The 25,806-nt window shown below is 34.9% G+C and overlaps 2 protein-coding genes across 2 annotated transcripts; one reads left to right on the top strand and one right to left on the bottom strand.

Moving 5' to 3' along the window:
* Positions 1 to 5,394: 5,394 nt before the first annotated feature.
* Positions 5,395 to 17,955, top strand: LOC113768286 (ABC transporter G family member 15-like). Its single transcript, XM_027312610.1, has 9 exons — positions 5,395 to 5,951; positions 11,133 to 11,212; positions 11,937 to 12,398; positions 12,590 to 12,712; positions 13,896 to 14,027; positions 14,334 to 14,618; positions 14,710 to 14,982; positions 15,077 to 15,184; positions 17,354 to 17,955. Exons 1-9 carry the CDS (start codon positions 5,702 to 5,704, stop codon positions 17,708 to 17,710), a joined length of 2,070 nt encoding a protein of 689 aa, XP_027168411.1. The 5' UTR covers positions 5,395 to 5,701; the 3' UTR covers positions 17,711 to 17,955.
* A 4,978-nt stretch (positions 17,956 to 22,933) lies between these two features.
* LOC113770172 (hyoscyamine 6-dioxygenase-like) lies at positions 22,934 to 25,806 on the bottom strand. Its single transcript, XM_027314566.1, has 6 exons — positions 25,615 to 25,806; positions 25,397 to 25,522; positions 24,468 to 24,815; positions 23,914 to 24,010; positions 23,195 to 23,255; positions 22,934 to 23,129 (listed from the first exon to the last, which is right to left on the bottom strand). Exons 1-6 carry the CDS (start codon positions 25,804 to 25,806, stop codon positions 22,934 to 22,936), a joined length of 1,020 nt encoding a protein of 339 aa, XP_027170367.1.

Genomic DNA, 25,806 nt, shown 5'->3' on the forward strand with positions numbered 1-25,806 from the left:
GCAACTTGAGAAGTAGAAGGAAGATTATAAATACGCTGGTCAAGGCCAGGAAAGCAATTAAGCACAATATTATGCTTTTCAAGATCAGGAATATCCCTTAGATCCTTAAAGAATCTAGCATAAGGATTATTAGAAAGTATGTCCATCAAAAGCTTTAAAGTGCTCTCACGAAGCTTGTCAGAAGCAGCAACTCGGTTGATTAATTGCTCATCAGTATCAAAAAAGTAGAGATGGATTCCACAAGTTCTATTATCAGGCTGTGATAAGCTGTTTAGAAAATGATAAACTTGTCCCTGGACACGAAAGGTATATACCCCTCTTGTATTTCTTGTCAATTCTGGATCATACTTTGCAGCAAATGAAGTGAAAGACAAGTTGTTGTTGTAAGTACGAGCTAATTTTCTGAAATGGTCAGATTCTTCATCATTTCCTATAAATAGACGCTTTAGAGCGTAAGGCATAGGAGGAGCAACAATAGAAATTTCTCCTTGAGAGCAGCAGAAGCTAGGGGGCTCCAAATGGAATCTTTTAGCTCCACAATATTGACAATCAGGAGCATCAGGCAATAATAAAGATTCTTTAGGAATTTCATCAATCCTAGAGTTTTTTGAGCGACGTTGTCTAGGAAGCGTCCCTGCAGTTTAGGTTATGTAACGGGAATGATACTCAAAAGGAAGTCCAAAAGAAATCTAATATGAAAGGAATATGGATGGAAAAGTCACGAATATGACAAACAATGAAAGAGCAACCTGTTTGCCTCTTTGCTGGCAATATAACGGTTGAACAATTTGTTGCATTGGCTGTAAAACCAACAGGAGGAGCAAAGGATGTGCTGGCCTCATTTGTGTTGCCTGGCAAATCATTGTATTATTTTAAACCGAACAACCGTTTGTTGCAAAAGAAAAAGGGGTTTGACAAGCTGGACGTGGAAAGAAACAAAAAGGATTAGCAAAATGAATGAATAATACCTGTAGGCTGAGAAGGGCTAAAAGACACAGGAGTGACTGTGATTGAGGAAGACACTCCATGCTCACCTAAGTCGTCTAAGCATGAAGGAGCAGAAGAACGAAGGGATCCAAGATTTGACTCATCAATAGATCCTAAGACGGCATATGTACTTTCAGTATGCAAATGACAGGTTTGTTCATTTTCATTTTGACTATGCAAAGGCAGGAGCTTGTTCTTTTTCTTTTTCCGAGAACAATTGGCTGTGGAACGTTTTCTAGAAGGACGAGAAGGCTGAACAGTAGCCGAAACATGGGGGGAGAGACAGGCCTGCTCTTTTAGCGTTGCAGTACCACTATCTACCGCAGCTTCTCTACGGTGAACCGAACGACTCATCAGAGGTGCTGCAAACCGTACAAATATATGGACTCACTTGTATGAGAATAGTACGGAGGGAAGCGAAGACAATAAAAGATGTCAACATGGGGAAGACAACTAAATAACTATAAAGGTCCTGGGGGAAGAGAGCTAGAATTTTGCGATGGTATATACCTTCAGAAACTAAACTACATTGAACTAAATGTGGGACAACAGCAGAGGAAGAAGTTCCACTAGATAGGCAGAGTGGAGCAGGGATAGTGGTAGACATATAGTCCAACGATTGCTGAAGCACAGCAGGACAACCATCAGCAACTTCATGATGGCAGCCTGGTAGCTGGTCGTTATGAGCAGGAGCAGGAGCAGATCCAGAGAAACAAACACCAGTTTCAACATGTCCGAACGGTACACTACGAACATAAGATCGAGAGGATTTGTCTTTTTTCTTAACAAGCCTGGCTTCACGTCTCCGTGACAAAAGTGCAGCCTTGGCATCTGGAGACATTTCGGCATAGCGCTTTCGGCGCAGAGCATTTTTATCCATTTCACTAAGATAACTAAGGAAGAACATTCCAGATACGATGACTTTGTAAGAACCGACAATAAGCATAAAAGAACATAGCAGGAACCAAGGGAAAGAACAGGAGCACATGCGAATTGGTGTAAGAAATTAAACAATCAAAGGACGAAGACATGCATGCGCACGATGTACAGTACAAAAATGCAGGGAGCGAAAAGGATAAAGAAAGATTAAACAATGCACCAAGCAAAAACACTAAAGAAAGCATGAAGATTCTCAAGAAGCCATGCATGCTGGGGAAAATACGTAAAGTACGGAATGACCAGGAAGGAGGCAAGAAATAGTCAGCAACTAATGCAGGCAGAAGGAGGGAAAAGGCAAGCAAAACAAAGAAACAAGCATCTGACCTGCAACCAAGTTCCTGCCATAACACATAACAGAAGATCAGCTCCATAGCAGCGCCCTCGGAAGAACGAGAATGGCAGAAAATCCCAAGCACAACGACATCAAATAAAGCTGTAAAAGAGGAAATGGCAAGCACAGAAAGATGAGATATTGGAAAGAAAACAAAGAGGCGGGAAAGGTTTTTTTTTTTTGGTTTTAAAATGAGCTCACCACAATAGCAACGGCATGCATGGATCAGCATTCACAAGCACGCAAACAGGGGAAAATGGAACAAAGTCAGCGAATAAAATAGCAAATGCTGGCACAGCTGATAAGCAGAAGCAGTAAACAGCAGATAAACCGAAAAGGAAAAAACTGGCGGAGATAATTACCTCGAAGCTGGACAATAGAAATGAAAGCTCCAAAAGAACAGAGAACCAAGCAGAGGGAAAAAGAGCAAACCAACCTTATAGCTGAAACAACGGAACGAAAGAGGAAAAATGATCACCGAATGCATAAACCAACCACAAAGCATGATAGCATCTGCAAAATCCAGGACAGAAAGTATGGAATAGCTTCCCAAGGCGTACGGAAGGCAACGTTTTGAAAGTATAAGACGCAAAGAAGGTACGCATGGCTGACAAGCTACAAAGTGACAAAGCATTATTTTGACATCTATAACCCAACAATAGCTAAACTAAGCCAAGCCAAAAAAAAAAGTAAATAAACATGTAAGACAAGGGTAAAGAGGTAAAATAGGAGTTGTCACTTTGACCCAAATACACACTCTAACCTCACCAAAAACCTGACATTAGGTAAAATGGGAAGCAGAGTAGCATTATTATCAGCACCAGAAGCCTAACACTATTATTATTATTATTGTTGATGACCAGTATGACCACTATGAGTCCGGTCTCGGGTTCCATTGAAGGAGTTGATTTTTTCCAGCCAGGGTTCGGTGGCTGACAAACGCAATCCAGAGGCCAACAATTGCAAGCAGCAGTTCACGTGAAAGGCCCATGGAGAACGACCACTTTCCAGCAAATCATCAAATGCCATGTCAGCAAACAAAACGCACCATCGGACAACTTCCTAAGCACTTAGTCTATATATGGTTGATAAGTCTAGTTTTCTAATGATAGTCTTCTTCTCTTTTAGAATTACCTAGAAAGAATTTTCTTTTCTTCTAGGGATTCCTAGTAAGAGTTTTCTCTACATTTTTATTTGTTTCGTTAGATCTGAATTTTTTAGGTCCGTTTTGTTATATCTCATCATAATATTTTAGATTAAAATTGTTAATTAGCAGATATGGCAGTTGGAAGTATGCAAAGATTTTCCTGGAATTATAGTGATTCATCTGACGTTTTAATGTATTTAGAGTTTCACAATGTAATTTTTATTTATTTTTCAATTATGCATTCTTCATATCTTTTGTACCTATGCATTTATGATGCAATTTTTGCTATAAGTACAAATTTCAGCATCTAATGAATTTTTTATGTGTTTTATCAGAAAAGAATATTATAGAACACTTGGATAGCATTTTAAGATGTAAGGTTAATTTAATTTATCCCTCTAATATATACCTAAATTCTCAATTTATTTCCTGATATTTTTTATGTCACTTAATCCTTGATAGGATAAAATTACCCATTAGATGTGTATATATGTTAATCTTGCCTAATATTAGGGGATTAGTGTGTGTATATATGTGGTAGGTTAGGAAAGTATATCAGGGATGGTTATAATTTTTTTTATATACTTTCCTTATTTAATCTTACCTACTGTCCCCTGTATTTATTTAATTTTCCTAATTAATCTTATGTTTTTAAAAATATAAGACCTGAAATATATTTTAACAAGTGGCCGTAGGGCACCCGTTAGACAAACCATTTTTATTTTTGCATATAGTACATTAGTTTGTAACTCCTTTATTTGTTAAATTCTTCTTAACATATTTCTGGATGTCCATTCTCTAGTTGCATGAAGAAACTATAAATATGGTTTCTTTATAATTAGTAAATTACCAATCAATTATATTTTAATTAATGTCATCCTTTTTTCAATCTAAGAAATTAAAGGAAAATTTTTTATTCCATATCCTTATAATTAGAGAATTCAAAATAAATGATTCTTGTTTACAATCATGTTCACGCCGATTATTTGAACATCTTTTTTTTTCCTCGAATAGATTTTTTCTTACTAGATTATATTCTTTACCATTTTTTAAAGTAATCATATATTTATGTATTATCTAACAAAATCTACTTTTCTTCTTTGGTACTTTACTACCACAGAGTAGAGGATCAAAATTTAACCAAGATCTAAGAGTAATTAAGAAAAGAAAGAAGGAAAAAGAAAAAGAAAAACTTAGCGTATTAGAGTGGTAGTTTTATCTCTTAGAGGAATTAAGAGAGAACAAATAAAGTTTAGAGGATAAATTGCAAATTTGACTATATCACAGGAGGAATTTTTGTGACTAACCGTAACATGTATGATTTTAATTGTGGTATACCATTCAAGGTTTGGAAATTTTAATTGGGAAAATCTGTAAATAACAAGCGACTAAATTAAAGAGGGTCAAACATATTTTCAATCTCAATATATTTTCTTTCTCTTTTAACGACTATTTTTAGATTTGAGCCTAAAATTATTAGTCATCCAATTCACTTATAACATGTTGTGCAAAGACTAATCAAGTTTACATGAATAAATAAAAAACTTAAATCAGTTTGTTATTAAATCACTTTAAATAACAAACTTACATGCATTCTTTTCTCACAAAAATGGCCCAAAATACACTACTTGATTTGCTTGCTTCAAGAAACCAAAATAAAAAAAAAACCCACAATTTTTGTATCAAATATCAACCGCAGTGTCAAGGCTCAAGAATTTTGCCAAGGAAACTAGTAGAAAGTGTCCACCCAAGGGTAGATCCACATACCATTATAAAACTCTTCTTGGACCAGGCACATTTATTATCCATGCATCCTCTTCGGTAAAAGGAAACATCAATTCTTTAGCTGAATAAGACAATTCACATTATCATTTTTTTTTATATAAGTTAGAGATAAACACCATGCAAAAGCAAATATAAACATCTCAAACTTTTTCTCTAAATGCCACTAGGTCCATCATTCATGCAACTGCAAAGTCTGTGACCCCATTTCATTTAATTCTCCCCTCTCAACTAACCTTACCAAGAGCCACTCGTTTCTCTTGCGCCATGACACTCTCATGAATCCCCCCTGTCCTCCTGTCATCTAAAAATAGCAGAATAGTTGCCGCACCGCCTGTTGAACCCAAACATCAATAAAAAGCAGAGAAAAAAGGCAGAGAAAAAAGGGTACATACATATGCAGTGAAGCTTAGTTATTTGAGTGATCATTAGGGTATCTAATTGAATGAATTTGTTATGCAGTTGTTGAGATATTAGTACAACTTTTGCTAAGATTGAAGGGTTTTTTTGGAGCTATGGAGATAGAGGTGGCGAGTGGTAGAGGAGATGTAGAAAGAGGGGTGTGGAGAAATGGTGGAAATGATGGTTACAAGGGTGCAGCATACTTGGTTTGGGAAGATTTGACGGTGGTTTTGCCAAATTTTGGGAATGGACCGACAAAGAAGTTGCTTTATGGGCTCCATGGCTATGCTGAACCTGGTAGAATCTTGGCAATTATGGGTCCTTCCGGTTCTGGCAAATCCACCCTTCTTGATTCCTTGGCAGGTTCTTTCTCTATTCCTATAATTTGGCAAATTTGATACTACTACACTTACCATGCATGATGTAATAACAAATTCAGTAATTGCTATGGTGGGCTTTATGTGTCCGAAATAATAATTTCTATATAACGATATGGAAGGAATTAAGAAAGTTCATGTAGTTCTTGAATTTTCCTATTGAAAGACATCAAACCATTGGAAAAATGGTAAAAGTTTTCTTGTTTTACACCTCTACTCAATTGGAACTTGCTAGCATAAAACTGTTTTCTTAGGTTTATGCTCGAATTTGTTTTCTCTACTAAATATAACACTACTTCTTGCTCGGAATAGAACTTCGCCTGCAAATATTTTGATAGTGGCGAGTAGCTAGGAACAAATCCAGAAAACCAGTTGCTTTCCCTGTTTATTTTTTAATGTTTTTTGGGGAGGATCCATCATGATGTTGTATGTCCTTTTCAGGGATACAGAAGGTTTCTCGGGATAAGAAAATTCCAATTTTTATGCCTAGTAACTTTTACAAAATAATAATAATAATAATGGTACACAGAGGGCTAGTAATTTACAGAAAAGCTCTTATTTGAAATTTGACAAAATCGGAATGTATTTAGAGTGTAAATTTGTTTAATCCCTATTCATAAATAAAATATTTAGATGTTAAGTTTATTTAATCCATAGTCTTTTTTTTTTTTTTTGGAGCAACCCCTGGTCCTTAGTCACTTAAGCTACTTTAAAGTTCGAAGGCTTTCCCAATGTTGGAGTCTTGAAGCTCTTTTATCCAGAAGCTCTTTTTCATAGACAGAATAATTTCTCATAGCCTGCTAGTAATCTATTAAAACCTCATATCTAGAAAATGAATAATTAGTGATACATAGCCTGAAGTCCAATTTCTAATGTGAATAAACAAAAACATAATTCCTACAAAATAGAAAAATCTCTATAATTTAAATCTGTACCCTATTTCTTAATTTTAAATGTTAAAATTTTCAGGGTCATAGTTTTGGAATTTCACCACCAATAAAAGTTATTACTTAATACATTTTGACTTTGACTTGTAGGTTCTGAGTACCATTTGCATGTGAGCTCATACCTAATTAAATGAAGTGGTACTCAACACCTAGTTATGACTCATGAGGTGACAACTCAAATAGATGGGGCCTAAATAGACACCAACCTCATTGTGATTTCTTGGGGAAAAGTATTTCAAATGGGGTAGTTGAGAACAAAAAAATGGAATTCCACAATGTTGCAGAGTTTCAAGTAACATTAGCTCCAATTTTTGCTACTTATTTATAATACAAAATGAAAAACATTAAGTTTAAAATTAAGAAAATTTGTGGGTTACCAAGATTTGGTCCTTAATCACAATCTTTATCACTATATACTTTTAATACTGTAGAGTATGGACCTGTACTAGTAGGGACCCAGATGTGTAAATAGACCACTTTTTAATCTCATTTCTTTATCTGGTTATGTGTGGTTGCTGGCTTGCCTTTGTCCAACTCACATAAAAAGTCACAAATGCAGGCAATAATTCTAGAGGTATTTATAGCTGAGTAGTTAACAGAAGTACGGAGGAATAAATGAAAATTGTGACTAGTCCATGTCTCTTGCTAAAATTTCAAGCTAGCAGCTAGTCATTATAGGTAATAACAAAGAAATATGTTCATAAATGACTTAGGGTCTGTTTGGTAGGATGTAAAATATTTTCTTTGGGAAAATAATTTCATTGGAAGTCTTTTTCTGGAAAAAGTTTTGTTTTCTTTCCAATTTTCATCTGTTTGGTTACTTTTGGAAAACATTTGTCCTCGTGAGTAATTAATTCAACTCACCATATCAAGAAATTTTCTCCCATCGGCCGTCTCCGCCATTCCTCTCTCGTCTCCACCACAAAAAACTTTCCTCCACCACATACACCGCCCTTGCCATCATTCTTTGACCGAGGAGATTAAAGCAATAGACACATGAATGATCAATATCAGTTTTCCAACTCAACCAATCAGTCATAAGACATTGAAGATGACAATGAAATAAACCAACTCTCACAAGAATATTTTTACCGCTAAAATTCTTTCAAAGATCCAGAAGATCTTGGATTGAAATTTCCAAAGCAAAAGCTGGTCATTGTTAGTGATATATAGAATTAGTTCATCTCTCTCCTCCGTGGCCAATCTTAAAAGACTTTCTTGCTCATGTAAAAGTTTCTCTGAGATCTCTTCTTTCGTTATGCTGCCAATCTCCTTGTTTAGTCTCTCTAGATTCTCCCTATTTCTGCAGATCTTAATTGTTTCTGTAAGTCCGACGCAGATGCAATGGGATGTGCGATAGGTTGGATTGCGTTTCTGTGAGAGGAGGAATAACATGGAATGAATAGAGGGGTGATGAAAGGATCGATGATGTTTTGCCGAGAGATATCGGACAATCCCACCGGAACTATTTCCTATGGCCTTTTACTTCTTATGTTGATGAATGTAACTAAGGACAACAGGGATAGGATTAGACGGTTGAAAATAACTTCAGTAAGTTTACAAGTGAAGTTATTTTACACCCACTTATAGAAAAGATTTTACAAGAGAAATCATTTTCTCAGCGCTAAATTGAACCAAACAGCGGAAATCACGGAAAATATTTTCTGGAAAATCTTTTCAGTCGAAACAAACATACCCTTAGGGTCGGTACATTTGTGATTTGGTTGCATTCTGTAAAATTTATTTGCTGTGTAATGACATTATAATGTTATTTTGGAGCAAATATTAGTTTATACAAATAAAATATTTCGTATATTAAAATAAAGTAATTTTGTACACCGTATGCTATAATAAATATACCTATCGCATGGACTTCACAGAAGGAGCTGAAATGACTGTTGATCTTTAATATGGAGTATGATTTGAAGGGTTTGGAGTAAGTATCAAGCGAAATGGAAACCAAAATGTAGAGGTTAAATCGTACATAACTCGTGCTATGTGGTATATGCATGATATAGAGGTTGATATTTATAATTCCAATTAAGGAATTAAGGCAATCAAAACACAGGACAAAATGCAGTTTTGGTCCTCAAAATTTGGCATAGGAGTTATTCTATTCCCGAAAGTTTGGGCTCCAATGTGTCTAGTTTAAAGCACATTTAGGACATTTTTTGCATTTTCTTTTAGAGAAGAAGGGGAAAGAAGCAAAGTTGGGATTGCGATTAATTTTGGGATGCTCGAAGGTATATCTTTACATTTTTAGTAATTTCTCTATTATTTTTCTTTTAGTTACACGTGTGTGGTTATGTAAGTAATTAATTCTTAGTATTATGATTTTTTAATTTTAGGCAAGGACTACGTGACTCCATTCCAATAAGAATTGGAAGAAATAAGTCATTTGTCCTAAATGTAATTTAAATTCATGACAATATTGACCAAATTTGTTGTGACCATACTCTTGGGACTAAAATCGCTCTTATGCCAAACTTTGTGGGGAGGAAAATTGCATCTTCCCCCCCAAAACAAAAGTTGAGGGAACAAGATGGCATTTCATACAAGCTTGTAAGCTTAAAGTGCGATATCTCAGAGTCAGCAACAGATTAAGTTGTGGAGAATTGATAATGAGGTAAACGAAAGAGGTTCAAAGCAAACTCTAAACTGTCCAATTTGGTATTTAAATCTTTCTGTGAAAGTGAAAATTCACCCTTTTAATAACCAAGCAAAGAAACTGGATCCATGCTAGTTCAAGAATATTTATGTGTTAATGTATACTAGTTTAATGACATATTAAATACCATGACGTTATAATTTTTTTTTTAATTTTGAATGAAAGTAACATGATGTGAAAAACTATTACAGTTTCTAGCAGCTATCTTACGATTAGGATTCTGATATTTTAATACAGAAATTTTCTGTTGAAACAAGTTCTACATATAATTGTACACCTATTGTTTCACAATGGAAGTTGGACATTGGACCTATATCTAAGCAACAAATTTAACTTCTTCTTCAAGTTGAAATTGATCTCTAAATCACAAATTTGTTGTGCAGAAGGAAAGCTTGCCTAAATTGTTATCAAGACTGCACTGTTAAAATAGTTTCAAAGCTCTTCATTATATGCATGGTTGTTTTGGGGGTATTTTCAGAAAAAAAAAAATTACTATAGCTATTTTTAGGTAAATATATGTATGAGAAATCACATGCGGTTGGTAGACATGATTGGAGTTTTTTACAAACATGTTTCTTTTGTGGAGCTTTTTAAAAACATGTTTTGAATTTGGAGCTTTTTAAAAACATGTTTTGAAGAAACAATTCCATCTAAACTGAACCACTTGGGAGTTTTAAAATTGATGGTACTACTTTATTTTGTGAGTACATATTATACAGGTTGACTATATATATATATATATATATATATATATATATATATAGATATATATAACACATTCAAATTTTTTTAAACAAAAAATTTGGTATGCACTAAAGCAAATGTATTTATTTTGTCAAAAGGTAATTGAAAGAAGTATAGATTGCTTAGACAAAGTGAAATACTTTTACTTTAGTTGCATGTCATCATGCCTCAGTTCCAGAGAAACCACATACAAGAGTTTCATTTATACATGAGAAATAGAAATATTGCTCCAAGAAGCAAGAAAACCGGACATGAAACATGTTCAAATCAGAAAGAGGCATGTAAATAAAAAGATAGAAATTGGAAAAGAAAGATTATTGCAATAGGAAGGGACATTCTTTACAAAGAGGGGATAGGAAAAGTAAGAATGTTGCAGCAAATAATGGCTTTTAGGCTGTTATTTAAACTATAGAACTCTTAAGGTAGAGATGTCTGATTTAATCATAATAAGACATATCTGAATTAGCTTGTGACAAAGCCCTTTGGCATATAATAAAATGAATTGGAAGCAAGAACCCTAGCATACAGTTCTTGCATTGGGATTTATTATGCCATGTTTAAGTAGCACATGTACATTCTTGAAATACGGGAAAAACGGACTCTATTTTTTTTGCTTGATCATTTACATCTACTTTCTTTATAATTTTGTGCATTTGGGTGTTTAAGAACCAAAACCTGTATATCATTTTTGCAATGTCTTTGTTTAAGCATTGTATGGCGCCTATGTCTGTCTCTCTTTCTCAGTCACATTTTCTTTCCCCATTCATTTTTTTTGGTCCTTTCTTTTTTACTATGCTTTTTGAAACAGGTAGGCTTTCAAGCAATGTTGTGATGACAGGAAATATTCTTCTGAATGGAAAGAAGCAAAGACTTAACTATGGAACTATTGTAAGTATGCTTATTAATTTATGCTCAGGAATCGCATCCATATCCACATTTCAAACACGTACAGGATTCTTTGCAACGCAATGTTGGTGATGCTGATTTATCCTAATCTGATGTAGTGTGTTAAACAATATTTTCATCAGTAAATTTTGATATTTGGAAGAGCAAAATAGAATCAATGATTTCGGTGGTCAATAGGTATTAGGCTCGGAACTGTCAAAATAAATTGGAGAGAGAACTAGAATTCTAAACATATACTCAGTAGTAATTCTTTCCAAGAAAATTAGACAAAGTCATACATGAAAAGAAACAAAAATGAAAAGCTTCTTCCTATCAAAAAGTGGAAGATGTTTAAAAGATAATTTTACTACATTTCTTTTTCCTGATTAATGATTATAATATCAAAGAAAGACTGCAAATTCACTGTCATTCTTCTCTTACAAGTGAAAATACATGAAAATATGAGCCGAAGCTGAGATGTCATGCTAGTGAATGCAAAAGTTTCAATGCCAGCTGTTGATTGCTGATGCACATTCATACACTATATCTCTGTTATGTGGAACAGATTTTTCAACGTTTCTTCTACTTGAGATTACTCCCTTTATTTGAACAGATTTTTCTATGTTTCTTATATTTGAGTTTACTCCCTTTATATCCCTTTGTTTCATTTGAACTTTCCATTATTTTTCTACTTGGATATTGTACTTATGTATGGCTGGTTTTTCAGGCATATGTGACACAGGAGGATGTATTGTTGGGAACCCTAACAGTTAGGGAAACTATTACCTATTCAGCACATCTCAGGCTTCCAAATACCTTGACAAAGGATGAAAAAAAAGGAATCATTGATGGAACAATAATGGAAATGGGACTTCAAGATTGTGCAGATCGGCTTATAGGAAGTTGGCATTTAAGAGGTATAAGTGGAGGGGAGAGAAAGAGACTGAGTATTGCCCTTGAGTTTCTTATACGGCCTAGGCTATTGTTTCTTGACGAACCTACAAGTGGCCTTGACAGTGCATCAGCCTTCTTTGTGGTCCAAGCTCTTAAAAATGTTGCTCGTGATGGAAGGACAGTGATATCTTCAATTCACCAGCCCAGCAGTGAAGTATTTGCCCTGTTTGATGACCTGTGCTTACTATCTGGCGGAGAAATTGTTTATTTTGGAGAAGCAAAGATGGCCGTAAAGGTCTGTTCCTGTATAATCATCACAGAAGAAATGGCTTTGTATGCAAGTTTAACTTCACAAGATGATGAATGAAATTCTTATCATCTTTGGTTGCTGAAATTTTGCTGAGTTAAAGTCTGAATATATCTGATCACTTTTTTTTTCCTGCTTACTTATGCAGACTATCTGAGTTTTGAACATTTTGTCTCCAGTTTTTTGCAGAAGCAGGGTTTCCATGTCCAAGCAGAAGAAACCCGTCTGACCACTTCCTCCGCTGTATCAATTCTGACTTCGATGTTGTTACTGCTACTTTGAGAGGTTCTCAAAGACTACGCGTATGAGCAATAGTTTCTACTCACTCTGGTTTTTCCTTTGTCACTCTTAAATTTGTGTCTATTTGATCCCTCTATTTCTGGATTCGTAAGCTTAGCTAGAAAATGCAGAATTTCTCTTTCATCCGAATTTACCAGTTGCTATTCTTTCAGCATTGCATTTTATTTTGTCAATAACTTCTGGTCTTCTGTTTTTGGCATTTGAAACTTCTGTCTTTAGTCCTTCATTTTGCTTCAAGTAAGTCCATGATGCTGAAAGAGTTTTATATGAATTTCCATGTAAAAGACCATGACAGATGGTAGCCATTTTTATTGACTTCCCTTGTACATTCCACATTTAGATGGATGTACAAGAGCAATGACCATTTCAGAATGTCAGTCCACCTATTAGTCAGATTGAAGAAGTACAGAATGATGTGATTCGCATCAATTCATATAATTTTCGCAACAATGTGATTCCCAGAAGGTTTGATACTCAAGATTTGCATACTGAATAAAATGTGGTAGTAGTAGATATGTGCTGTTAATATTCTTCAATTAGAACTTCAATGCTTTTCCAAGGGGTTCTTGTTTCTATAATGACCGTTGAAGTAGCAGTAAATGATTACTGGAAGGTGAAGTAATTGATATGTGAAAAAATCCTCTTTATCTTTTTTGATCATGCTACCAGACTGCCATGGTTGAACACCTCTATCAACAGCAAAAGGACGAATTTTGTTGGCAGAGTAATATCCACAATTATCAGCCATCATTAATGGCAGTTGGTTACTAACCTTTTATTCTCTTTGTACTCCTTAAGTCTAATGCACTACTTTTGTCTTCAAACATGAGTCTGAGATCAGCCCAGAAGTCCTTTCTTTGCCGGATTCTGTGTGCATGATTTATCTTCCTTATTAAGGTGCTAATCCATACTTCTCCTTGCAAGGATTTGGAGGATACTAATTCTTAGATTGCGCTCTAAGTAATAAAAGAAAAAACTGCAAATGTAATGTGCATGTATATAAGATTTATGCTGAACTAACCAGAACCCCACAAAATGCTTGGATACTACTGATGCAGTGGTTCAGTTGAAAACTTCAGTTAATCTTTTATGGTATTTCCAATTCTAGATATGGAAGAATCAAGTTTTTAATCTTCTGACAAGTATGCATACTAAACAAGGCATTTTTTGGCTTTTTGATGGCAGGAAGCAGACAAGCTTGCAGATCCTCTTGGCAATTTAGCAACATCAGATATTAAAGCTATGCTTGTCTACAAGTACAACTCTTCTGAATATGCATCACGGACCAGGTCCAGGATTCAAGAAATCTCTACCATTGTAAGTACATTTAAGTCTAGTGCTCCATCTTTGCATTCTTGCTATGCACGATGAGTTTCACATTCAACTGGACTTTTGTGAGTCTTTAAACCTTTCAGTATGCAAATAACTAGTAATACTGATATGAATATGTCAGGAAAACCAACTCTATGCCTAAAATATTGTTTTCTGATTCATAACACAGAAAATCATTCTGTTTCTTCATGGGGTAGAAAAAAAATTGCAAATATTAATATACTTAACTATCCTATCAAACTTTCACTAGAATGATTCAATGCAAATAATTAACACAATTCCTGGGTGCAGCAAGGGCTTGAGATTGAGAGAATAAAAGGAAGTCAAGCAAGATGGTGGACTCAACTTTCAACATTAACTCAGAGATCCTTTGCCAACATGTCTCGGGATGTAGGCTATTACTGGTCACGGCTAGGCATCTATATAATTGTGGCTATTTGCGTGGGTACTTTATTTTATGATGTTGGCACCAGTTATACTGCAATCTTTGCTCGGGGGGCGTGTGGCGGATTTGTAACAGGCTTTATGACTTTCATGTCTATTGGGGGGTTCCCATCTTTCATAGAAGAAATGAAGGTGAATGAACCATCTTTTCTTTGAAAGAAAATATTAGCTGAAGAGAGCTACATACAGGAAAAGTATCTGATCTAAAGTTTTCTCTCCTCAGGTCTTCACTAAGGAAAGACTAAATGGACATTATGGAGTTGCTGTATTTGTATTATCAAATTTCCTCTCTTCCTTTCCATTCCTGGCTGCAATTTCAGTCATTACTGGGACTATAACTTTTTACATGGTGAAATCCCGGACTGAATTTTCTCACTATGTGTACTATTGCTTAAATATCTTTGGCTGTATTGCTGTTGTAGAAAGCTGCATGATGATTGTAGCTTCACTGGTTCCTAACTTCTTAATGGGAATCATTGCTGGAGCTGGGGTTCTAGTAAGTTAACTTACTTAAAATTGTTCAACCACAGTAAATAAGTTACCTTGGTTTATTTTCTGGTAAATAATCAGTATCATAAATGTATATTCAGGGAATCATGATGATGACTGCTGGATTTTTCCGTTTGCTGCCCGATCTTCCCAAGATTTTTTGGCGATATCCAGTTTCATTGATGAGCTATGGATCATGGTCACTACAGGTACTCTGCAAATTAAATCTTGGATGCTGTTATTCCTGATAATGATAACATTAATCCAAAATGTGCATGAAAAACTATCAAGCTTGATATCGAAAATGCATCATATAGAGTAATCTAGTGTCAAAACTGAGGCAATTAATCATGTGTTACAAGTATTGTGTTTGTTCTATGTGAGAAATCTCTCTTGATAAAAAAAAATGTTTATGGTCGTACTTCTTCATTACATGGTGAGGAAGGGGTAACTCAAAAACTAAGAACATTTCTGACTATGAAAGAGCATTTCTGGTTGCTAGATTGCAGCAGAAGGTCCTTGGGTCCAATGAGACAAAATGCGAGAGTCTAAGATTTTATGGTGCAGAAAAACTAACCATGGATAACATTTTCTGAACCTAGCTCTTGGACATGCTAGGATGGCATAACACATTGTACATCCAAAATTACAACAACTCTTTTATAACCGTGCAACTGTGGCTTCAGGACTGAAGATCTTTATGAAATTATTGGCAGGAAAAAGGATACGCTTGAATCTTTTGTTGTCAATAAGGGGGAAAGGCTTAAATTGATCAGTTAAAATAGCGATGATTGCCTGATAAGTACTGGATTATCCTTTATACTTGCATTCAAGCTTGCACTAGAGTGTACATGTATAAATTCAGCAGTGATGTTACCGAACGTGCATCATATAATAATGGAAGAATTGAAACAAATGCATGCAGGTATAGTTGAGTGCATAGTAATGATATTTTTCTAGACATAGATCAGTGATAAGCATGGGACATGGACTTCTGTCAAAAATAAATAAATAAATAAAGCTACTTTAAAGCTTTGACACTAGAGCAATCATTTTTTTGCAATCAATCAAGTTTTTAGGCATTCTACCTGTTGAATAACTTGACTGCTAGACTGAACCTGGATCTTAGATTGGTGAATCTGCAAAGAGCTAGCTCACATATCCCCCAAAGAGTATTTACATATGGCTTCAACAGTTAAATCGAGTCAAAACATTATTAACTGCAGCAACTGATCTGGGAACCTCTCCTTTGCAATCGTTAATCAGTGTGGATTGATAAATATGGTAGGAAAAATAGATTAGTTGGTTTGGGATATCATTGCCACAAATTCACAAGCTAAAGAAGCTTTAACCTGCACTTAAATCCACAGAATATATATTTTTGACATCTTACATTTTGTTAATCAAGACGTGGCAGTTGTTTACTACCAATTGAAAAATATTATAGGTAGCTTACATGCTGATCTAGTGATACAATGCCAAGGGTGTCCATGTGGATTCCTTTAGTACTAATTTTCCATTTCACATGCCATGAAACAAGATCACACAGAAACTTACCTTGTAGGCATGTTGTTGTTAAGACAGAAGTGGTTATCCTCAAATTGATAATTTTGGAACAAAGCAGCGTGACGTTATTTTTTTCCACAGAACATAATCATCAGACCTCCCGTGGGTTTAACAATTAAATTTCCCATGACTTGTCTTTCCCTGTTCAAGAGCATTAGACCTTTTCACAGATTAGGGACATAAGTGGTTTGAAGTGGAATCTTCCTTGATCATGCAAATATGATCTCAACCTTAGAAGCGTAAACTTCAAGCTCACACATTCCAGGCCTCTAAATGAAATATTAGGAGAACTCTACAGATAAAGTTCGTCTAGATATTTGTTAAAATTTATAGAAAATACTTGAGATAAGGAGCTATACATGGAAACTAGGCAAGTCCAAGTGGACAGTAAATCTGAATCTTTGAAAAAATAAACCTTCTATCAAATGCCATTTGTGACAAATAGACAACCATTTGAATAACATGAGTGACATTAAGAGACGTTTGCTTGCTTGAACAATTTGTTCTCTGCCAAACATGTATATGTTTATTATCTACTCCGGCCATGGTCGTTTAATTTCTGCACGAGCACAGTAGAATTGACAGTAACTTGAGTGTAGAAGTTTCCTGTTACTGAAGATAATTCTTGGTCGGACTAGATTCACAGTTGCAGGTGTACTAATTTAGACCCTATACATTACAACACAGTTTTATTTTCTGAGAACATCATCCTTTAGATATATAGAAGACACCTTTCTGGGACCAGATATAGCTACTCATGAAACAACAAGAATATTTCAAAGTTCTCTAATGATGTATAAATGCGAATACAGGGAGGATACAAGAACGATTTGATTGGAGTAGTGTTTGATGGCCTCTGGCCGGGTGATCCAAAACTGAACGGCGAGGATGTCTTGAAAAACATGTTCGGGTTATCGCTGGATCATTCTAAGTGGTGGGATTTATTTGCACTCTACTGTCTCTTCCTCACTTATAGAGTTCTCTTCTTTGTTATCCTCAAGCTGAAGGAGAGAACTACACCATTTTTCCGGTCTCTATACGCGAAGAGAACCATTCATTATCTCAAGAGGCGACCATCATTTAGACGAAAGCCATCTTTTCCTTCCAGAAGGCATTACAATCTTCACTCACTGTCTTCTCAGGAGGGACTCAGTTCTCCAATCCCTTAGGATGATAAAGGAGAGAGTACTGGAAAAGTGTTACTTCCTTGTTTGTAACGATGTAACGTGTAGCATTTCTTCAAGAGTTTTATAGGAGAAAGGGAAATGTCAATGTTGATAAAGCTGTGCTTCCAGCAATCTCATATAGTGGCATATGGCTTTGAATTGTTTGTATACAAGATGAATTTTTCATGTAATTTACTTTATTATCATATCAATTCAAATAAAGAGGTTACATAAAAAGAGGTTACAGAAAAGATGTCTTCTTGCAAGAAAAAGAACCGAATTGCAAGATCTCATCAAATTTACTTTATTATCATATCAATTCAAGTAAGGAGGTTATAGCAAAGATGCCTTCTTGCAAAAATGAGGCTTCGAATTGCAATGCTTCAATATTACATTTAGCTCCGTTTATAAAAAAAAATTACATTTAGCTCCCTATTTTGATTTTTGTCCACAAAGATAATATCAGCAGAATTTTGTTGTTGTTTTCCTATTCTTGTAACATAAAAAGGGATTACATTGACCATCATGTTCTTGAACCTTTCAAACAAAACTTAAGAAACAATTTCCTCCCTTGCCCAGCGACCATCATCCACCACATCCAGCGGCTCATCAACTTCTCTGTAAACCACCACCTAAGAATGCATTAAACTAACATACTGATTTTTCTTCTTCCTTCATAAAAAAAAAAATAATAAAAAGGACAGTAATGAAAGAAAACAGAAGGGGTAAGTGTGCAGTATAGTAGACTTTTCAAGACTTCCATTTTGCCTTTTGAACTAATTTTCGTGATAAATAACACTCTAAACTCCTAAGAGCATCCACAATGGTTTACACTCATTGAAATGTAATGCACATGCCACGTCAACATTCCACTTTTTTCTCTTTTATTATACTCTCACTCACAATGGATTACACTTTACAAGGTGTAATAGCATGGATCTACAATTAAATCAAACATTTATTTTAATAATGTATAACTCATATTCCATAAATAAATAAAATAATTTTTTAAAAATAATTTTGTTATTTTTAAAAATAAATTATTAACTTTCATTAAATTTTTTACCTTTTTCTATCTCTCAATAATTTTTATAGCTTGGTTTCGAATCCATGGCCTGATTTCACAACTTGGTTTCGAATCCATGGCCGTATTTCATAGTTTGGTTTTGAATCCATAGCCGGATTTCACATCTGGCCTACCCATTACACGCACCATTCTGATGATGCATGTAATGAGTATTACACGGCCGCAATCGGTATCCGTGTAATGGACCTGTGTCATGGCAGGTATTACACGCATCATTACACTCCATTGTGGATGCTCTAAAAGGGTTTTCATCTTCACCATTGCATCACCTCTTGCAACTAAGATGGATGGAAATTAGCCCACATGAGAGACGAGCCTATTCAGAATGAACAATTTGTTAGGAAATTGGCTTAATTTCTTTTAGTCAAGATTCCTATTTGGTGTAGGAAGTAACTAGTTTCCTAATTGGATTTAGTTACTTGAAGTAGTAGTCAAGTAAATTCCTATTTAGCTAGATACTATTTTCTACTCTATATGAGTTTAGGAAATAGTATTGGTTTCCAATTGTTATTTGGTTTTTTGGCAGTAATGTTCTCTATAAATAGGTAGATTGGCATACTACAAAGACACACAAGAAAGGAGTGAGAGAGTTCTTAGTGGGTGGGAGGGTTATACAAGAGTTGGGGTTGGGGAATCAAGTTGTAATCTTGTGGGATTTTTCTTCTCATAATAAGAACAAGTTTTTCTCTCCGTGGACGTAGGCTTGGTAATTAAGCCGAACCACCTTAATTCTTGTGCGTTGCTCATCTTTCGTGCTAGATATTATTTTTCCATTAAATTGTTGATATTTTCTTTTTCAAATAATTGGCCTGATACCCTAACACAATTTAGACATTTCCCCTGAAACTATCAGCCTTTCGAGACCTCAGTTTCTGAGTCATGATCTATTTCTTGCTTAGGTATTTTTACTTTAAAACACTTATTTTCTCCATGCCTTTTTTTTTTTCAAGAAGATCAACGGTGTTTCCTGTGGCAGAGACACATTCAAGTGAGGATGGGCAATTGCCCTTTCTCAACCTTTTTTTTTCTTCGAAAAGATGATTAAGGGTGTTTCCTCGCTTACTATTGGCAGAAACACATTCAAGCGAGCGTGGGCAGTTGCCCCCTCTCAACTTTGAAGAATTTTCAAAATTAGGTTGAAAAAATTTTAAATTTTCAATCTTGTCCTATATTTATAACTCCTAAAATTTCTAAAATTTCCTATATTCCTTTACTTTGGCCCCCTAAGTTATTGAAGTCTACAATTGTCATTTAGTTTATAAATGATGGCATGTTTGAAATGAAACTAAGTACTAGTTGAAAATTTAGGGGAAAAAAGGGATTTTTAAAACTTTTGGTACATAAAAATAAACGTAAAAAATTTAGTTGTCGCCGTAGAAAAAAATTGTCATCTAGTTGTTATCGTTATATAACACTATATAATTTTACAAACTTCACACAACTGTCATATTGGTTGTTAAAGTTTTTCAACAAAAAATTTTACCTTAAACATAATTGTCCCCCTAACATTGGGTCCTAATTCCGCACTATTACTTACCCTTTTGATAACTCGAACCCGTAACCTGTTGATTACAAGTAAAGCGTATTATAAACTAGGTTGTGTGTTGTTGTCCTCTCCATGCCTGAACTGTCTCTTTTGTGTTTTTTGATATTTTGTTTCCCTATGAATACAAGTTTGTGTTGGCTAACCTTTCTGTTTGTACATTAAACTTTGTTTGTTTTTCCATTTTTCCTTGGAACGCAGCGAAACCCTTCAACATACTGGTGCTTTTATTTTTATTTTTATTTGTTTTGGTGCTTTTATTTTAGTTTGGCTATCAAGATTTGAGACTTTTCTTTTAAATTTAGCTGTTGATTTTGAAATTTCATTCAACCAAATTGAAAGAATCATAAAGAAAAGTCGATCTTTGCAATTAATTTTCTTACTAATTATCTTAATGTTGAGGAATTCATGATTGGTTTTAGTTTCGAGATGTGTTACACTCTCTAAGATATGACTAATATACATAAAACGATAAAACATTAAGAAGCTAATAAAATGGTGGATTTCATGTGAAACGTCCAAAAGTGTCCATTTATAACAGGCTTGCTTCTCACGTGGGCTAACTTTCGTGTATCGTAATACTGAGAGTTAACAAAGCAATCAAATGAAGCACTTTTTAGAGATCAGACGCATGTTTGACACGCAAATTAGTTTAGTGGGTGAAATGAGAATTTTGAAAAGTTTAATGGCCTACTTCACACTTTATGAAAGAAAAAAAAGAAGAAGTAGTAGTTGTTTCAGTGAAACATTTGCAGAAAAATCCTTATGTGTAATTAATAGCCTAAATCATATAGATTTGTAGTTCAAATTGTCGACATGTGTTTTATGTTTGTATGGTTAATTTAGAGTAAATTCCAAACTAGCCTCCAAAAGTACCTTCTCCTCACTTTGCCCTATAAATATTGAAGTGGATCAATTTTCCCAATATCCCATTCAGTTTATCCCAATTTGGCACCATCAAAATAGAGACCAATCTTTCTCAATAAGTGAGACGCATTTGCTATTACCACAAAAAGAAGTCAAACTTGAATACGTTTCTAAATACCTTGAGTCTAATCAATATATGTACTATGACTGTGTTTTTGTTTTACCTCGCACCCCTTCTCATATCGTTCTTATCTCCAACTGGAAAATTCGATATTTGAACTCTGAATTTAACAGTGAACTATTTCATATACGATTGATTGAAAAAAAAAATGGAAAAGAAATACAAGATTATATACAAAACAACTTTTTAACCTCTTCCATATGTAGACAAAACCCTTAATCTTTTAGCCTTTTTTTTTTTTTGGTTAATATAGGTGGAGGATATGAAAGAATCATTATCTATTTATTTTTTTTATTTATCTTTTTTTTTTTGGGTAAAACGCAGAAGAGTTATATGCATATAAGTGCAGTCAAGTTTGACTTCTTTGGAAATGATTTCAGTCATTTGACCGTAGCACATGCATCTTACATGCAACAAATTAAAGAGAAATTGGATCTGTATGCTGATTGTACCTAATTGGAAAAAATCGAATAATGCAAGGGGGAGATTTGTGGTTTTAATACTCAAGGGAGAAATTGAGGAAAAGGTATTTTTGGAGGGTAGATTTAATAACTAACCCCTATTTCTATTTCATATTTGTTTGTCCGTCCCATTGTGATGTCCATCCAAATTTCAGCCGTCTATCAAGATTTAATTATCGTTAATTCATATTTCAGTGAAACCTGAAGGCAAGATGAAAGAAACCAGCACTTAGAAAAATCAAGGGGTTTCACTATATGGTATTCGTTGCGACAACAGTTGTTTTTTTTCTTTTTAATTTTTTTTGTGGATGGGAATGGAAATGCATGTTTTTTTTTATTGTTTTTCTTTCTTTCACTTCTAGACCCTAGTATTTGTAATAGTTTTTTTTTGGTGCAGTTTTAACTTTTGGATCATAACATCAGCACCAAAAATCCATACGCAATTTGGGATTGCCGGCTACTTAGTTGAATATCCAGAATCAATCATTTAGCTTTGAATATAAGGACGTATTTTCGTGCTCTATTTCATCTTTCTTTATGAACACGAGAACGTTGACCAAAAAATAGAATTGGCTAACTTGTTAAGAGAAGAAAACCAATTGCTTGAATATCTTTAGGTTGCGTTTGAATTAAGAGATTTGATGAAAAATTTGAAATTTTCTTAAATTCCTTTAATTGTTTAGATTAAGTAGGAGGCATTTAGATTTGCAAATCACCAATTAGTATTTCAAATTCCATCTTGACTTCTTAAGACGAGGACAAAATTAGGTTTCAATGTAAATGCAAATGGAAAAAAAAAGAAAAAAAAAAAAAAAAGGAAGGATAAGAGAACATGATCAATATTCTTAGGCATGCATGTATTGATCAATCCAGCAAGTCTAAGAGAAAATGTAGGTTATGTATTTTTTTTATTTTCTCAGTGAGGAGGAAAGACTTTATGTTCCCCTCTTCTTTTTGTGCTCCATTTTTTTTATTAATAAAATAGGTAGTCAAACTCGTCCGTCAGATATGATTGACAATTAGTTAAAAACACAAAAAAGTACCACAAAATGCAGAATATTATAGAACTGACGAAACAACCCTTTTACTATTTGATGGTTTGGCTTCTGATTGTGAAGTATTCAGCCGTTGCTTCAGTGTCAGAGTTGTTGCTCAAAAGAACCTCAAAATACTCTTTGCAATGGAACCCGCTAAACAATGGGGGATTGCTTGGACTAACAAGTGATTTTGCAGGTTCAATTATACCATGAGAAGCAAAGTTCACAGAGTTAGCCAGTGATGTCCTAGAACAGGTTTCAATTTGTAACCACTCGATGCACTGCACTTCTTAGCTTTCCATTGTAATTACCTGCAATGGTGATCCAAATCATATCTATAATTCTCAGATATTAATTTCACAATTGTCCCATCTGACAAATAAGAATTTTATGTGTTCCATCTTCCAATGTCTTTACTGGTCCAATAATTCTTATATTTTTTTTTTCTTAAATGTTCCTTTTCAAGCCGAATAATTATACTTGAGCTTGGATTTTTGCAGTTCAAACAATTAATTCTCCAGAGTGTGTGTGAGTTGTGGCCATAATTAGTTGGAGAAATAGGTCATTGAAAAGGAAAAATAGAAAATAGAATACGTGGAGATCATGCAAAGGTGACTCGTGTCTTGACAAGTGTCATAATATTCGTAATAATAAGATGACAAGTCACTTAAAAGGCTGATGAGTCATTAATACATTATAAAAAATGTTGAGTAGATCTCAACTTGACACATCATTATGAGATCTCGATCTCGAGTTCTCCACATGACATGAAGCGGTGATTATATAGCAAATTGTGCAAAGGTAAATAAAAACTGGGAAATGTCCAAGGAAACAAGTAACTATTATTTTAGAACATCTATCTTTAAACTACCTTTTTTTGTTGGAACTTTCCTAACTCAAGCATCAGAGTGTATTCCGGGGGAGAGAGCCCCGCCTTCCACGAGCTTCTCATTTCAGATAAATCCAAGGAGGTTCGACCATACAACTACGTGCAAGGTTCTGCTTTTCCAGTCAGGTAATTTATGTGTACCTCTAGAGAAAAAACATATGTTGATGACAAATCCATTTGGAAGAAGCTCCACACCAAGCCAATGTCCATCCTTGAATACTTGCAGTCCATAAATATCCTGTGGAAGTATGGTTATGAGGTTACCGTCATGGTGTCCAGCAATTACCAAGACTGAAGTCGGGTCTGGACATTCAAGGTAGCTGTGAACCATTAGGAGTATATCATAGTTGTCAGGATCTTCCTTAGTCAATCCTAGTCCCCCAGAGATAATTAGCAATACTCTTTTTTTTTTTGTCAAAATGGCATTGTATTATATCTTTAAACTTGATAATACAAGTTTTAGTTACACAAAGGAACAACTGTCCTGTAGTCTTTTTGTGCAAGATTTTTGATCCACACGGCGAAGCTAGTGTCCCATTTTACATCATTAACTAGTTTAGTTGCAAATTTAACTAGTCTATGACAAACATCATTTCCTGATCTATGAACAAAAGAGAAATTGCATTGATCAAACAGCTCTCTCAACTCCAGTATGTCTTCCAGTATCGTCTCAATGTTTCTGTCCTTGCTGTTACCTGATGTTTCTCTATTAGCCCTTTGCTGTCAGACTGAACTTCAATTCTTCTCCATCCAGCTTCCTGTCCTATCAGTAATGCTTCCCTTATTGCTAGAGCTTCTTCAATGAGGGGCTCACCCCTTTTTCGCTCTTGCAGTGCGCAGGCCTTCACCAATTCCCCTTTGGAGTCTCTTGCTACTATTCCTCTTCCTGTTTTGTTCATTTGCAAGGCTATAGCAGCATCATTGTTGACTCTAATTATTCCTTGTTCAGGGGGGTACCAGTTCCTGTTCTGATGAGGTTGAGTTGTTTCAGCAATGCATTTTCTGTCATTTACTTCCTCAGCTTCCTTGAACTCCAACCATTCCTGTTAAGCCTTCTGTACAGTGTACACAGCTTAGTTCCTCCCTTGCTTCTTGTCCATGTTGATTGTCAGGCCAATGTGATCTTGACATTACTCTGATACCCAACTTTCTCACATCAGTTGTATATGGTCCTATGATCTCTCTGCAAATTGAAATGGTATTTATTTTGTCCAGAAATAATGAGTAAAGGAATATTAGTTCATGGTCTGCAGATAACAGTAAATAAAAGAAGCCAGGAGATGATCTTTCTATTCACCACAAAAAATAAAAAAATAAAGCCCACATCTTAGTCAGTACACATGTTCCTTTATATACATTAATCTGCATGCTACGATCAATGTATGAAATCCATCCAAGAAAAAGTAATTGTTTGCTAGAAAATCAGATTTTTTTTGTTTTGAAAAGACAGAAGAATCTGAAATGCAGGTTCCTTCAATTGATACTGGAGTAGAACAATATGGTATCATGATATATCAAGATAATCTGCCTAAAATTCGCTGGCTCAATAGGAGATCAAAATTCATCATATACTGGTATGGTGCTGGTGTAAACCATTTCTATAACTTCCAGAGGTGGTGTTAACCATGCATCCATTTTGTGCATCTTGATCAACGAACTTTGCTTTCTCCTCAGCAGGCAGCGAAAAGAACTCTCTGCCCACATTCACAGCATCAGTCATCAACTCTTCAGATACTCCGTGGTTGATCACCTGTTACATAATCATACACAAGTACTAATTAACTTTTGATTGAAATCAACATAATTCATGTTTCGAAAACATGAAAGTTCAAAGCTGCAAACCTGGAATAGGCCAAATTCTTGACCAGCTTTCATGATTTTCTGAATTATATTGGCTTGACCTTCTTCACCTAGATCAACCACTGGTATGCCCTTGCTTAATTGAACAGGCATTCCAGGCTTCTCTACAGCTACAACGTAGTTTTTTGGCAAAGATTTTAGATTGGACGACCAACTTGAAAGAAGAAATGCCAT

The sequence above is a fragment of the Coffea eugenioides genome, chromosome 1, assembly GCF_003713205.1.
Source record: "Coffea eugenioides isolate CCC68of chromosome 1, Ceug_1.0, whole genome shotgun sequence".
Classification (NCBI taxonomy): domain Eukaryota; kingdom Viridiplantae; phylum Streptophyta; class Magnoliopsida; order Gentianales; family Rubiaceae; genus Coffea; species Coffea eugenioides.

Excerpts from the sequence above, each read along its gene's own strand:
- LOC113768286 (XM_027312610.1), top strand. The coding sequence starts at position 5,702 with ATGGAGATAGAGGTGGCGAGTGGTAGAGGAGATGTAGAAAGAGGGGTG. Across the intron at positions 12,713-13,895 it reads GAGGTTCTCAAAGACTACGC|GAAGCAGACAAGCTTGCAGA; the intron begins GTATGAGCAATA and ends TTTTGATGGCAG. Across the intron at positions 14,028-14,333 it reads TTCAAGAAATCTCTACCATT|CAAGGGCTTGAGATTGAGAG; the intron begins GTAAGTACATTT and ends TCCTGGGTGCAG.
- LOC113770172 (XM_027314566.1), bottom strand. The coding sequence starts at position 25,806 with ATGGCATTTCTTCTTTCAAGTTGGTCGTCCAATCTAAAATCTTTGCCA. Across the intron at positions 24,816-25,396 it reads ATGCACAAAATGGATGCATG|GAATGGTTGGAGTTCAAGGA; the intron begins GTTAACACCACC and ends AAGGCTTAACAG. Across the intron at positions 23,256-23,913 it reads CATATGTTTTTTCTCTAGAG|ATGGGACAATTGTGAAATTA; the intron begins GTACACATAAAT and ends CTTATTTGTCAG.